This window comes from Antechinus flavipes, chromosome 1, assembly GCF_016432865.1.
Source record: "Antechinus flavipes isolate AdamAnt ecotype Samford, QLD, Australia chromosome 1, AdamAnt_v2, whole genome shotgun sequence".
NCBI classification, from domain to species: Eukaryota; Metazoa; Chordata; class Mammalia; order Dasyuromorphia; family Dasyuridae; genus Antechinus; species Antechinus flavipes.
In genome coordinates, this window is record NC_067398.1 from 323,526,229 (window position 1) to 323,539,206 (window position 12,978).

At 36.7% G+C, this 12,978-nt stretch overlaps 1 protein-coding gene across 1 annotated transcript in view; it reads left to right on the forward strand.

The window, feature by feature from the left end:
* GNA14 (G protein subunit alpha 14) overlaps positions 1 to 12,978 on the forward strand; it is a 249,645-nt gene that overhangs the window by 210,939 nt on the left and 25,728 nt on the right. Inside the window, exon 3 of the mRNA XM_051966636.1 lies at positions 9,654 to 9,808. Coding sequence (XP_051822596.1) covers positions 9,654 to 9,808 — 155 coding nt within the window. The remainder of the gene's footprint in view (positions 1 to 9,653; positions 9,809 to 12,978) is intronic.

The window sequence follows — 12,978 nt, forward strand, 5'->3', positions numbered from 1 at the left end:
TCTGATTTATCATTGATCTTTAGGGAATCTACTTTTTAGATACCTTTGGAGATGTAATAGTAATACTAAGTTATCATTATCATTTTGATATGTTAACTTCACCATAACAACAACTACCATTTAAATAAACTTTAAGTTTATGAAGCAATTCACACATTATTTTATCTGATCATCACAATAATACTGTGAGGTAAGTTCAATTCTTCCCATTCTACAGAAGAGCAGATTGAGGCTGCTTAAGGTCACACAGCTAAGTTAGTGTCTGGGGCAGGATGTGAACTAAGTAAAGTTTTCCTGACACCAGGTCCCTTATCTACTATGTCAAATGAGAAGGAAGGCCTGAAGGGGCACAGAAAGGAGGGAAAGGGAAAAACTATAAATTAGAATGAAGCTGAGACCCCAACAGCAGGTCCAGTTTATAAAGATTCTCATTTTCAGAATGAAATTCATCCAGAAACAATTGTCATATGTTGTGGTGCTTATATTTCCAGGCTTTTCATAAAAGCTTGAGTTCTAGTTTAAGTTCTGGGTCCAAGTAATAAGTGGGGAGGGAACGGGGTGAGAGGGAAAAGTGTTTTCTATGCAACATACTCTCCATATAGAAGGAAGGAAGAAAGTTCCCTCCACTTTGGGGGATTCAGATCTAGCCAAGCCTCCACAAAAATGTGAACTAGATGAAACTGGTCTTTGACAGGCGCCTATACATGTGCTCTTGCATTCCGTTTTTGAAGTAACCAGATATCGCTTTGCCTTGATGAAGAGTGTGGGAATTGGGGATTCAGAGAAGGTCAATGATTTTGCTCTGATAATATATCAAATCTCCCAGAAAGTAAAATTTTGGAGCACTGGAGCTCTGTTCTTTACTTGTGCCTGGTAGGATCAAGCTAAAAATGAGGAGGCAGGGTGGAACATCAATTCTATATCAGTCCTGTGCATTTTTCTAGTTTCCCTTATCACATTATACTGACTTTTTAAAAACCATTTCTCAATGCCTAACTCTAAAGGAAGTCTGAATTTCACCACAGCAGGATAGGGAGTTTCCAACACAAAAGTTGGAGTCCTGGATTGTTTAAAGAAAAGAAGAAAAAAAAAAAAAAACCCAGAGATAAGGATCTGGTTCAAATGATCATTACAAGAACTTAATTTCTTAATGTTTGTTCTTTAGCTCAGCTTTGCACAACTATAGGAAGCTTGCCTTATTAGATTGACTCTTGGATCCCAGCATTTCCTCCAATTTGCATTTGCTCCAACACAAAAACCTGTTTTGCAAGGGGAGAAAGAAAGAAAACATTTTTTGGGTGCTACATTGTTCTTCTGTTAAAAATTGAAGAGACTATTCATTCATCTCTCCTTTTCCTAGCTTCTCCTCAAAGTAAATATAGCACCAGAATAATGCTGTATCTGTAATCCAAGATTAGGACCTGATTCTTTACAGGAGATCTAGCCTCTTTGATTTTTGATTACATCCATGCAAGTGCTCACAAGGTGTTCAGAAAAAAATGGTACAAGGACACTCTCGAGGTCTCTCAAGAACTTTAGAATGACATGGGAGAGAGACACAGGCACAGGACCTCCCAGCATGTTGTGCCCTCTTCAGGGAAGGTTCTGTGCTCTATGAGCAAAGCAGAATCGAATTAGCTCAAAGGAAACGTGAAATGCATAAAATTAGAGAAGCCACACCAAATGTTCATATGGATTATTTGTGACCGACTTCTGGCAAAGCATTTCAAGCTCTTATTAGTGTGATCAGCCCTAATTGGACTGCCTTAACATTCTAACATAGTGATATCATTTTGGTCCTCTTCAAGAGTGAAGGGCAACAGCCAACCAATCAACCAGCATAGATGTTGCATGTGCATGTTCATATGTCACACATATGTAATATGTTTTCCTGTCAAATTCCTTTATTTTGGTTTTAGCTACTTGACACTCCAGGTTTATGAATCAAAGAGAGTGACTTTAAACCCTTGTGAAACTAGCACCTATTAAATTAATGTCTTGCTTAAGGAAGTAATTATAGCAAAAGAAATAAAAGAATCCTATTACTTTGGAAAGGGGAAAATTTTAATAATTTGTAGGCTTTCTCCATCTGTTATTATATAATAAGTATTCATAATTTGCAACTAGTGGATTGCACAGAATCTCAAATTAGCCCTGGTCTTTCTCTCTGCTCATTAGACTTACTTAGGATTCAATAGACTTTTTATTAAAAGTGTAAAAAGTTGGGAAAATCAGCTCAAATGGAATTTATTTTCTTATTAAAGATTTTAAGTTTTTAAAAAGGAACATAGGTTTTTCAACAATATTAACCATGTTTGGAGAAGTGATATGCTTTTATTTGTAAACATGTATCCACACAAGTTAGATTTGGGATGGAAATAATGATGGAATTTTTTTATGCTATCCTTATCATAGAACTTTGCACATAGGAAACATAATATATTATAAATTATTATATTATAAATCTTATAATTTATATAGTAATAAATATTTGTTGGAATGAATTATATTGTTTTTAAAGGCTAATAGTATTTTCTTTATTATGTGATTTTGAGATGTTTGATTCTGTAGCAATTTGTTGGGGAAAGAATGAGAAGAGGCCTTTTTAAAATTCAAATCTCTATTGTAGAAGTTGGTATTTACCTTAATTTTATAATATAATATTTATATTACAGTTTACTAAATAAAGTATTGACTGAGTTAGACAATCACCATAGCATTTTATGGTTTTCAAAGTGCTTTCTTCGCAACAAATCTGAGTTAGTTCAAATACTATGTCTCCCACCCTCACATTTTTCCTATTCTAATCCATTTTCCATGCAGCAGGTAAAGTGATTTTTCTGAGGCATAGGTTTGACCTTCTCCCCCACCCCAAAAATGAGCTTCAGTGGCTCCTTTTTAGCTCCAGGATCAAATATCACCTCTTCTGTTTGGCACAATCCACACTTTACAATCCAGTTAAACTGGCCCTCTGGTACTTCACAATTGGCATTCCAATCTCTCTTCTTGCCTTTGCTCTGGTTGTTTGCTTTGCCTCAAATGTTCTGCCCACCCTTGTCCCTCACCCCTTGCCTCTTGGTTTTCATAGCTTGCTTCAAGATTAAACTCAAGTCTCACTTTCTGCTGGAGGCCTTTCCTTGTTCCCCCAGATTGGGAAGAGACTGTTTTAAGTAGATAGGAGGGGCAATCCTGCAGACACAAATACTTAAGGGAGAGTCTTTCAAAAGTCTAAAAATATACTGCCAAATAAAATCAGAATGTATCTAACATAAATCTCATCAGAATTATACAGATTTTATAAAAATAAATGCAGTAAGGTCATGCATTAATGGCCAGCATAAAAATAATTTTCTTGTGTGTAAAGTTTCTACTCAAAGATTGAACTATAAAAGGTATTTTGGCATTAATTCTGAGCTCCATATTATTGTCTCATGTTTGATTCTTGAAATTAATTGTAGTCATTTGAAGTAAAAAGAAATGTGATGTTTTATAATGTGATAATAAAGAAACCCAAGGAAATTTTACAATGATTTTCATTCTTCAAAAATCATTCTCATTTACATTTTCCAGGTCAAATTGTGAATAGATTTTTTTTTTTTAATTTAGAGAATGCTAAGACTATAAAGAAGTCTTAGAAAACACTTTAAATATTGCCTTTTGTGGAAGGGGAGATTGAGCCAAATAACCTAGCATAGAAAGTGAGTGGTCCCATTGAGAACTGGGCCCAGGACTTCGGAAATTTGAGCTCATGGTTCTTTCTAGGTAAACTATATTTTTTCTTTCTAAGACATTCTAAGTCAGAAAAGTATAAAAGACAAACATTAGTAATTATTAGTTCATGTAAAGTCAGATGTAATTGGAGTTTAATTTCTCAGTTATTTTCATTTAAAAAATTCAATCTCCAGAATACTTACATAATAAATAAAGCATTTATAAGTTGCTAAATTCTAGCTATTGTTCTAAGTGCTGGGAATAGAACTATAAACAAACAAAAAAAAAGGAGTCTGGGTCTTCAGGAACATATATTCCAATGAGAGAAGATTACAGAAGTTGAGGAAGGGGAGAGAAAAGGTGAGAAGATGTGAGTATTTCAACCTATTTTCCTAATAATTCCTAGATAAGGGAATCTATCACCTTGAAAATTGGACGACAATGATTCCAATTTTGATTTTTCAGTCTTTGTTTCTTCATGTATCTTGACTACCATCATTTATCTGATTTAATCTATCAGAAGATGAAACCTTGGCTGTTGTTAGGGGTTAGTGATAAATGATTCTCACAAATCGTGTGAATTTTACTTACCTTAAAATAAATTTTTTGGCAGCTTGGATGTTGTAGTGGATAGAACACTGGTTCTGGAGTCAGAGAGACTCATCTTTTTGAGTTCTAATATGGTCTCAGATACTTAACTAACTGTTTGACTCTTGATTGGGTCACTTAACTCAGCATGCCTCAGTTTCCTCCTCTGTAAAATGAGCCGTAGAAGGAAATGACAAACCACTCCAATATCTTTGCCAAGAAAACCCCAAATGGGATCACTGAATCAGACACAATTGAAAAATGATTGTAGAAAAATAATTTTTAAAATGCTAAAACATTTTTTACTCTCCAATTCTGTATAAAATACTATTGGCAGGTGTGAAAGAACTTCTCTTATTCAATACTATTTAATCCTTGCTAGAAGAAAGTTCTTATTTCCCCAAAACTTATGTTAGGTGCAATGAGAGGATCCATGACATTCCTTTGCTAGAGATACTTTCTCCTTGTAATATTAAATGTGATAAACTAATGCTAAATAAAGTAAATAGAACCAAAAGAACATGGTACACAGCAATAACAAGATTATATGATGATCAACTCTGATGGAGGTGGCTCTTTTCAATAATGAGATGATTTAATTCAATTCTAATAGACTTGTGATGGAGAAAGCCATCTGCATCTAGAGAGAGAATTATGGAGACTGAATTTGGATAACAACATAATATTTTCACCTTTTTTTCCTTTTTAGTCTGATTTTTCTTGTGCAACATGATAAATGTAGAAATATGTATAAAAGAACTGCACATGTTTAACATATATTGGATTATTTGCCTTCTATTGAAAGGGGTGGGGGAAAGGAGGGCAAAACAAATTTGGAACACAAGGTTTTACAAGGGTGAATGTTGAAAACTATGCATGTTTTGAAAATAAAAAGCTTTAAAAAATTTTAAACACTATTAAGTGTGAAAATAAGTACAAAACAAAAATGCAAGTATTATTTCCCACATAGTTCCTCAAACCCTTCCATCATCCTAGTGTTTCCCAGATTTCTGCCCCCACCCTCCAAAATACCCTCCAAAACGATGGTTCTTATTAAGAGATAATAAGCCCCAAAATATTCTATGGTCAAATTAATTTGCTAAACAAAGGTCTGAGCTATTAATTTGATACCTGGCTCCATCTAGTGGATTGTGGTTTGTTTAGCCAACTTGCCTTGTGGCCCAGTGAGAAAAGCCAAGTATTGTTAAGTAGTCATATGGCACTTGAAAGGAAATGTGAGCCAGGCAACCATGCATAGAAACGTTTTCCCTTCCTCCCTCTCTTCCTTCTACCCTCCATCCTTCTCTCTCTTCCTCTTTCTCTCTGTTTCTGTCCTCTTCCTCCCTCTTCCTCTCCCTCTCCTTGTCTTTCTCCCTTTCTCTCTCTCTCTCCTTTCTTCCCTCCCCCTTTCTTCCCTTTTCTCCTCCTTCTCTCTCTCTCTCTGTCTCTCTCTGTCTCTCTCTCTCTCTCTCTCTCTCTCTTCTCCCCCCTTTCTCCTTCCCTCCCTCCCTTCCCCACCTCTATGGGTGATTGTCTGTCTGATAAAGCAAAAAGCATAAATCATAATCAAAGTGGCCCCATCCAATAGAGCCATGGCTATTTCTGACTGGTAACACAGTTTCAATACATCTGCTTTCAGTCTTCATCTAAATAAACCAGGACAAAGAATAGTGATTTTAGAAAAATGAAAGAGAAGCCAAATATTAGCTCAGAATTCAAAAGACTGATCTAGCATCAGAACCTCTTGTGCTCCCTAACTGTTTGGTTTCTTGTGATTTTTTAAATTAAAACTTTAGGTAATTACAACTTTTCCTTCTACTCCCATCCCCACGTAGGAAGAGAGTTAGAAAAATTAAAGTATAACATGATAAGTCGCCAGAAGAGAGAGAACTAATAAAACTACACTTTTTAAAGAACTTACCTTTCCAGCCTTAGTTCACAATACTCCTTTTCATATTGCCTCCATTACAACCAAATTGGGCTGCCCATCAACCCAGCTCTACCTCACCACTTGCAATATTTTGGGCTTTCCTGTGAATTAGCCATTTTCTCTAAGAAATTCTTCCTGATTTTCATGTCTCCTATCTCTATTCCATAAACTGTAAGAGATTTCTTCCTACTATGATCTCTCATTGTTTTTGTTTATATATGCCTGTGCTAAATCCTTGTCGTGTTTTCTACAGGAATCATTTCTTCTATTTCCTACTAGACTAATTTCTTTGGTGATAGGATCTGTATTTTATTCATCTTCATTTCCCTACACAACATGCAAAAATCTTGTCAATAGTAAATGATTTAGACATGGTTGTTGAATGAATACTGAATGAATGAAATTAGGAAAGCATTGAAACATTTTTACCTGGGAGAAAGAGACAAAAGAATGGAGAACCACAAAATAGTGGAGAGGTTTTAAAACCTTCATCTTTTTAAAAGAATAGATTAAGTGATTTATTGAATTGAGATGAGTTCTTAAAGTCTTCTTTAGTCCTAAAATTTTATGTTGAAGATCATCCTTGTTTCTTTGAGATGCCTTCTAAATCAAGCTTGTAAAATTAAACGTCTTAAGCATTTGCTAATAATAATCATCATATCCACCAAGTATATAGCACCTACTGTGTGTCTGGTCCTATGCTAATGCTTTACAAATATTATGTCATTTTATCTTCACAACAATCTTGTGAGGTAGGCACAATTATCATTCTCATGATAATGAGTTGTTGATGAAATTGAGTCAAACAGAGAGGACCTGCCCAATGTGACACAGCTGAGATGTGTTTGAGATCAGATTTAGACTCAGATCTTCCAGCATTGGTAGATCCAGGATACCACTAGTTGCTCAGAGCCCATTTGTTATGGTATCTTTGATATGTTATATTTAAGACTTAAAGTATAATACGGTATCGTCAAATGTTAAAAATCTGGCTTCTGGCTATACATAAGAAAATAACTGCAAAGTCACTAAATTCATTAAGGAGTGGTGAATATTAGTCTTTGCTGACCTCAGAACCCCATATGAAGGCCCTGGACAAGAGTCAAGTTAGTATATACCAAATTTGTTTCCAGGTCACCTGTTTTAACTTTTCCTTTCCTCTCCCCTCACTGTCACCATAAAAGACAAACTTTTATAATTTGAGTTCTCCTTGTATTGGTGACCTAGCTCTTAAAGGAGAAAACCTTTAATAGTGAAATAACATCAAAACATTTTACTCCTTTTGTTCACAGTTGTTGTTCAGTTATTTCCAAACTCGTGACCCCATTTGGAATTTTTCTGGCAAAAATACTGGAGGGGTTTGCCATTTCCTTCTCCAGCTTATTTAACAGATGTGGAAACTGAGGCAGACAGGGTTGGGTGACTTTCTGAGGGTCATATGGCTAATAAGTGTCTGAGGCTGGGTTTGAATTCATGAAGATGAGTTTTCCTGACCCCAGGCCCTGCACTCGACACTATGGCACCACTTAGCTGCCCTTCTGTTCATATAGAAGTACATTAATATCTGCCCTCTGTAAAATGCAAACACAAAAGTGTAAGTAGTCCTCTCACTCCTACCTTTTTCCATTCTCTCAAAAAAAATGCACCCAACTGCAGCATGATACATAAAAATATCCCCACTTGCTTTCATTTATGAGATGCTGAGTCATTTTCAGTTGAATCTGACTCAATGTGACTCTTTTTGGGTTTTTTTTGGCAAAGATACTAGAGTGGTTTGTCACATCCTTCTCTTACAGATAAGGAAACTGAGGCAAACTGGATTAAGGGATTTGACCAAGGTCACATAGAGAGTATCTGAGGCTGCATTTGAACTCAGGACCTCCTAATTCCAGGGCCCATGCTCTATCCACTGCATCACCTAGCTGCCCTGGAGCTTTCTTCTAATAAGTTTCCAACAGCTGCACATTCTTCTTATGCAGTTTTCTGTAATGTGACCAAAACTACTTTATTAGCTTTGAAAAGAGACTAAGTTCTATAAATGCAGCTCGGTTGTAGAAACACAGCCCTCTCTGCCCTACTTAGGAGAGATCACTAGGTCTGAATAGCCTATTTCTGGCTCAGATCCTGCCTGCCTCTCTAAGATATGAATGTACTCTCTTCCACGTGGCAGCCGACTTCCATTCATGCTATGGATAGTGTTTCCTTGGTTTTGTTAACCCCAGGATCTCTCTTCTGATCTCCCCTTCTATTCCTAGCAAAGTCAGAGAGGTCCTGCAGAACCTTCTGGGTAAAAAGCATCCACACCAATAGGCATAGAAGAGACTAGATTCAGGTGCCCATTGGGCTCTTTAACAATTGCTTATCCCCAGCCAATCAGTTGACAAAAATTGATCAAGTGATTACTGTGTGCCAGGCACAGGACTGAATGTTCGTGAGACAGCTTTCAGTCTCAAGAAGCTTGCATGCCTACTAGGAATAAATAGACATAAGATATGTACAAAATAGAAAATGATGGGAGTTTACGGCAACTAAGGACTGAGGGAATCAAGAAAAGCTCCTTAAAAGAACAGTTAGTTCAAGTGAGTCTTGAAGGGAACTAGGGAATTTGGGGAGGAGAGAGAGGAAGATCATTCTGAGGCTGGGAAATAAGCCATGCAAAGTGATGGGAGCAGGAGCTGAAATGTGGGACACAGGGAATTAGGTCAGATTAGCTATAGCACAGACTGTGCACAAGTCACTTAACTTCTCAAAAATTAGGGAAGTAATATTTTTCCCTCAGGTTGTGACTGTGAGAATCAAGTGAAATAATATATGTGAGGTGCTTTATAAACCTTAAGCTCACGTATAAATGCCAGCTAGTGTTATTAGTATGTTCCAGGTTTTCTATAGAAATGAACATCTTTTCTCCTTCTTTCTTCTACTTACTATTCACACTATGTTGTTTTCCTTTAAAAGAGCCAGACAAAAATTAAAATTTTTTTAAAAAAAGAGCCAGACAATAGTCTTCTTGATCTTCTAGTGATACATCACAATAATTATCTAGTCATCCCATACACATCACAGGCATGTAGACAATCCTTACCCAAGGATCACTTAGCACTACCTAACTGAGCTCTCATAGACTTCAACATTTGAAGTTAGAAGGGAACTTTTTATTAATTACCTAGTCTACCTCTTCATTTTACAGATGAGGAAACTGAGTTCCAGAATGGTGATGTAATCAGGATCACACAACTAAGGAATACTGGGGATGAAGAATGGAATTTGGACACAGGGCCTTTGACTCTAAATCAAAACACCCTTTCCCCTGCATAATATTGCTCTATAACTCCTCTACAAAAATGCGTCTACATTTATAGGTCACGTGAAAGCGTGTCTGCATTGATTTTCTCCCTTTTAATGATTTTTTTTCCCTTTTGATTAGGAAAATGCTCAGATGATTAGAGAAGTAGAAGTAGACAAAGTGTCCATGTTGCCCAGGAAACAAGTGGAAGCAATCAAAAAACTATGGGAGGACCCTGGAATCCAGGAGTGTTATGATCGGAGAAGAGAATACCAACTCTCGGATTCAGCTAAATAGTAAGGATGATCAAACTTTTTTACATGCAGTGAACTAGAGTGGTTCCCAGGCTCCCAAAGCAGACATTGGCAGCCTAGTAGGGAAAATGACTTTCAGCATAGAGAAGATTGTTGCAACTAGGACTTTAGAACAAGATGGCTGACCATTAGAGAGGGAAGTTTGTTTTTGTCAACCTTCCACTTTCCCTTCTGTGTCCTCTTACCTAGTGTTGGTCCTCCCTTTAGAATAATAGAGTCTGACTCCTCACTGTCTGGGACAAAGGGTCACTTGGTCTCAGCTTGAACATCTCAGTGGGAGGCAATAATTACTTTAGGAGGAAGCCCCAAGGAAGCTTGGTAGTCTCAAGCTTCCCAGTGTAAGAATTTATCCGGAGTCACCCTCCCGAGTGTTCTGTGCTGTAAGTTATAACCTCCTTTTTTGCCCCCTCCACCAACTGTCAAATTTCCATTTCTTTTAGTTCTGAGAATTCTCATAGATTTTAGCTGATCATTGGCTTAAAGTATTTTGCTTGAATTATGCTCAATAGGCTCAAATCCATTTAAAAGAGGAATTTGGTAATCCTTGTTATTATTTTAGCATTATCAAAGTTGATGACCACCTTGCTCTCCTAAGTGGTAGGTAACATCTACTGCCATCCATTCTACTAAATACTCTGGGGATACTTATGAGAAATCCTTCATATTCAAATTTCTGCTTCTATTAAGGCCCTATGACCACTAACTTCTGGGGGTAACTCAGAAGGTTTTGTCCAAGGAACATAAAGTATAAATGAATGTGCAAGACTTTCTTTAAGGCTATTCACATCGCAGGGGAGCACCCACCGAACCCTATTCTCCAGGACTACACCGTTATGCCATAAGGAGGGATAGCCTGGTCACTTTGCTTTCCCAAACTCTGTCATCAAACTCTACAAACTGTCAGGGCAATGTAAGGAACTCCAACCCAGAGGACTCGGCTATTTTGGCTATCCTAAAGTGTTTACAGGCAGGCTCAAATTAGGAGAGGGCCCTACTTAAGGCCCTCCCCCCCGCTGTCACAGCTCAGCTACCCTGTCTTCCATGTCGTGGTAAGGTATCGTTCATCCTTTCTTTTGTTCCTATATAAGAGAGAGGGACCTACAACCTCACAAGAGAAAGCTTTCTTTTCAAGGTGTGAGGGAAATTGGGATTTATCTTTGCCGGTCTGGTGGTGCCCTCTAGTGAGAAAGAAACAGAATGCTAAACGAGACATTAGGGTCTCCGATGGCACCCCGTCCATTCTATACTTCAACCAAAATCATCTCTACAAATACACTTAGCTAGTGAGCATCCACACTTGTCATGAAGACCTCCGGTAAGGAAAACCCTCCCACCCCTACTCTTAACTATTTTATGGAGTAGCCCAGAAAAAATTAATTTAAGGAAAAAAATTTACATGAAGTCAATTCTGCACTTTTGCAATTCTCAGCTAGAGTTTAATCATTCTTCTGGAACTAACAAAAAAATAACAACAAAAAACAAATGTAACATAACCCTTTTATTTGTCTTCTTTCATCTGAGTCTCGAATGGCATGATCTCAAGGCCCTCAGTTTCATGAACACCCTCTTCTGGATGCTCCCCAACTTAGCAATTTCCTTTCTAAACTGTGGCAACAAGCATGGGACCCAGACCTCCAGATGTGGTCCAATCACAACAAAGCATAGTAGAGCTCTCACCTTCCTACTGAGTTCCTTTTAATGAAATTTTAAGATTGCATTAGCTTTGTTGGCTATCATATCACATTTAAACATAATGAACTAAAAATTCCTCACATCTTTAACCTGCTGTCAAGCAATGAAGGATTCCTCTATCTTTTGATTTGTTTTTATTTAAATGTAAGAATTTATATTTCATTTTATTAGCCTTTCAAGACCTTTTTTGGATTGTAATTCTACCTTTTAATATGCTAGCTATCATCAAAAGTTGAAAGAAACCTCAGAAGCCATTTCATTCGACTCCCATCTTTTGCAAATAAGAAAATCGAGGCCCAGGGAAATTGAATGATTTGCATAAAATCACATAGTAAGCATCATCAAAGCAAAGGCTTGAACTCTGGGGTTTTTTCCCCCTCATCCCAATATACTATCTCTCACCCTTCTTTTATCAGCAACTTTGATTAGAATGTTATACTTTGCTCTAGCCTTTCTAGATTAAAGATATTTTTCCTTAGCTGAGACAATAGAAGTAAAATAAGATGTTGAATGGTTCTACCTTCTGTTGTCTGTTTTCATCTGTTTCTTCTCAGTTAACAACCTTTTAAGATCCTTCTTTTTCCCCTTAAATAATTTTAAAACTATTTTCTGTCATCCTTAGTATTCCTTCTCAACCTTGGACCATTGAGAACATTAGTGCTTTGGGTATTTTTCTCACATGATCAAGTCATATTTTTGTATTCATCCTCCATTAAGTATCCTTGGAGAGTAGATGGAGACTAATCTTGTTTTCATCTTTTGAAAATATCTTCCTAAAATCTAAGTTGATCAGCTCATTGTCTATTTTTTCAGTTCAATTTTTTTCAGTTGATAAGTATCAAATTCTCTGTTTAACCTTCCCTTCCCCAATTGAAAAACAACCCCCAAAAAACCTTTTCATGAAAATATACATACATATATATGTATGTGTATATGTATACACGTATGTGTATATATGTGCTTGTACACAAAATCAAGTACAGGTATCTCCTGCTTTGTCCATGTCCAAAAATGTTTATCTCATTGTACATCTTTAGTCAAACATCTCTCTGACAAGATGTGAGTAGAATGCATCTTTTTCTGTCCTCTGGAACTGTGGTTTATCATTGCACTGATCAGTTCTTAAGTGTTTTAAAGTTGTTTATCTTCATAGTATGATTTTTATGATATACAATCATATACATTGTTCTAGTTCTCACTTCATTTGTCATCAGTTCTCAGAAATCTTCTCAGTTTTTTTTCTGAAATCATTTCTCAATAAGAGGAGCAGAAAAGGAACAAGCTTTTAATCACCTTATTTGATCCTTATAACAATGTTGTTATCCCCACTTTTGAGAAAACTGAGGTAGATGTAGTTTTAAGTGACTTGCCTAAGGGTTACACAACTAAGAAATATCTAAAGTTGGCTTTGAACTTAGGTATTTTTGACACCAAACCCAGAACACTATCCACTATGTCCC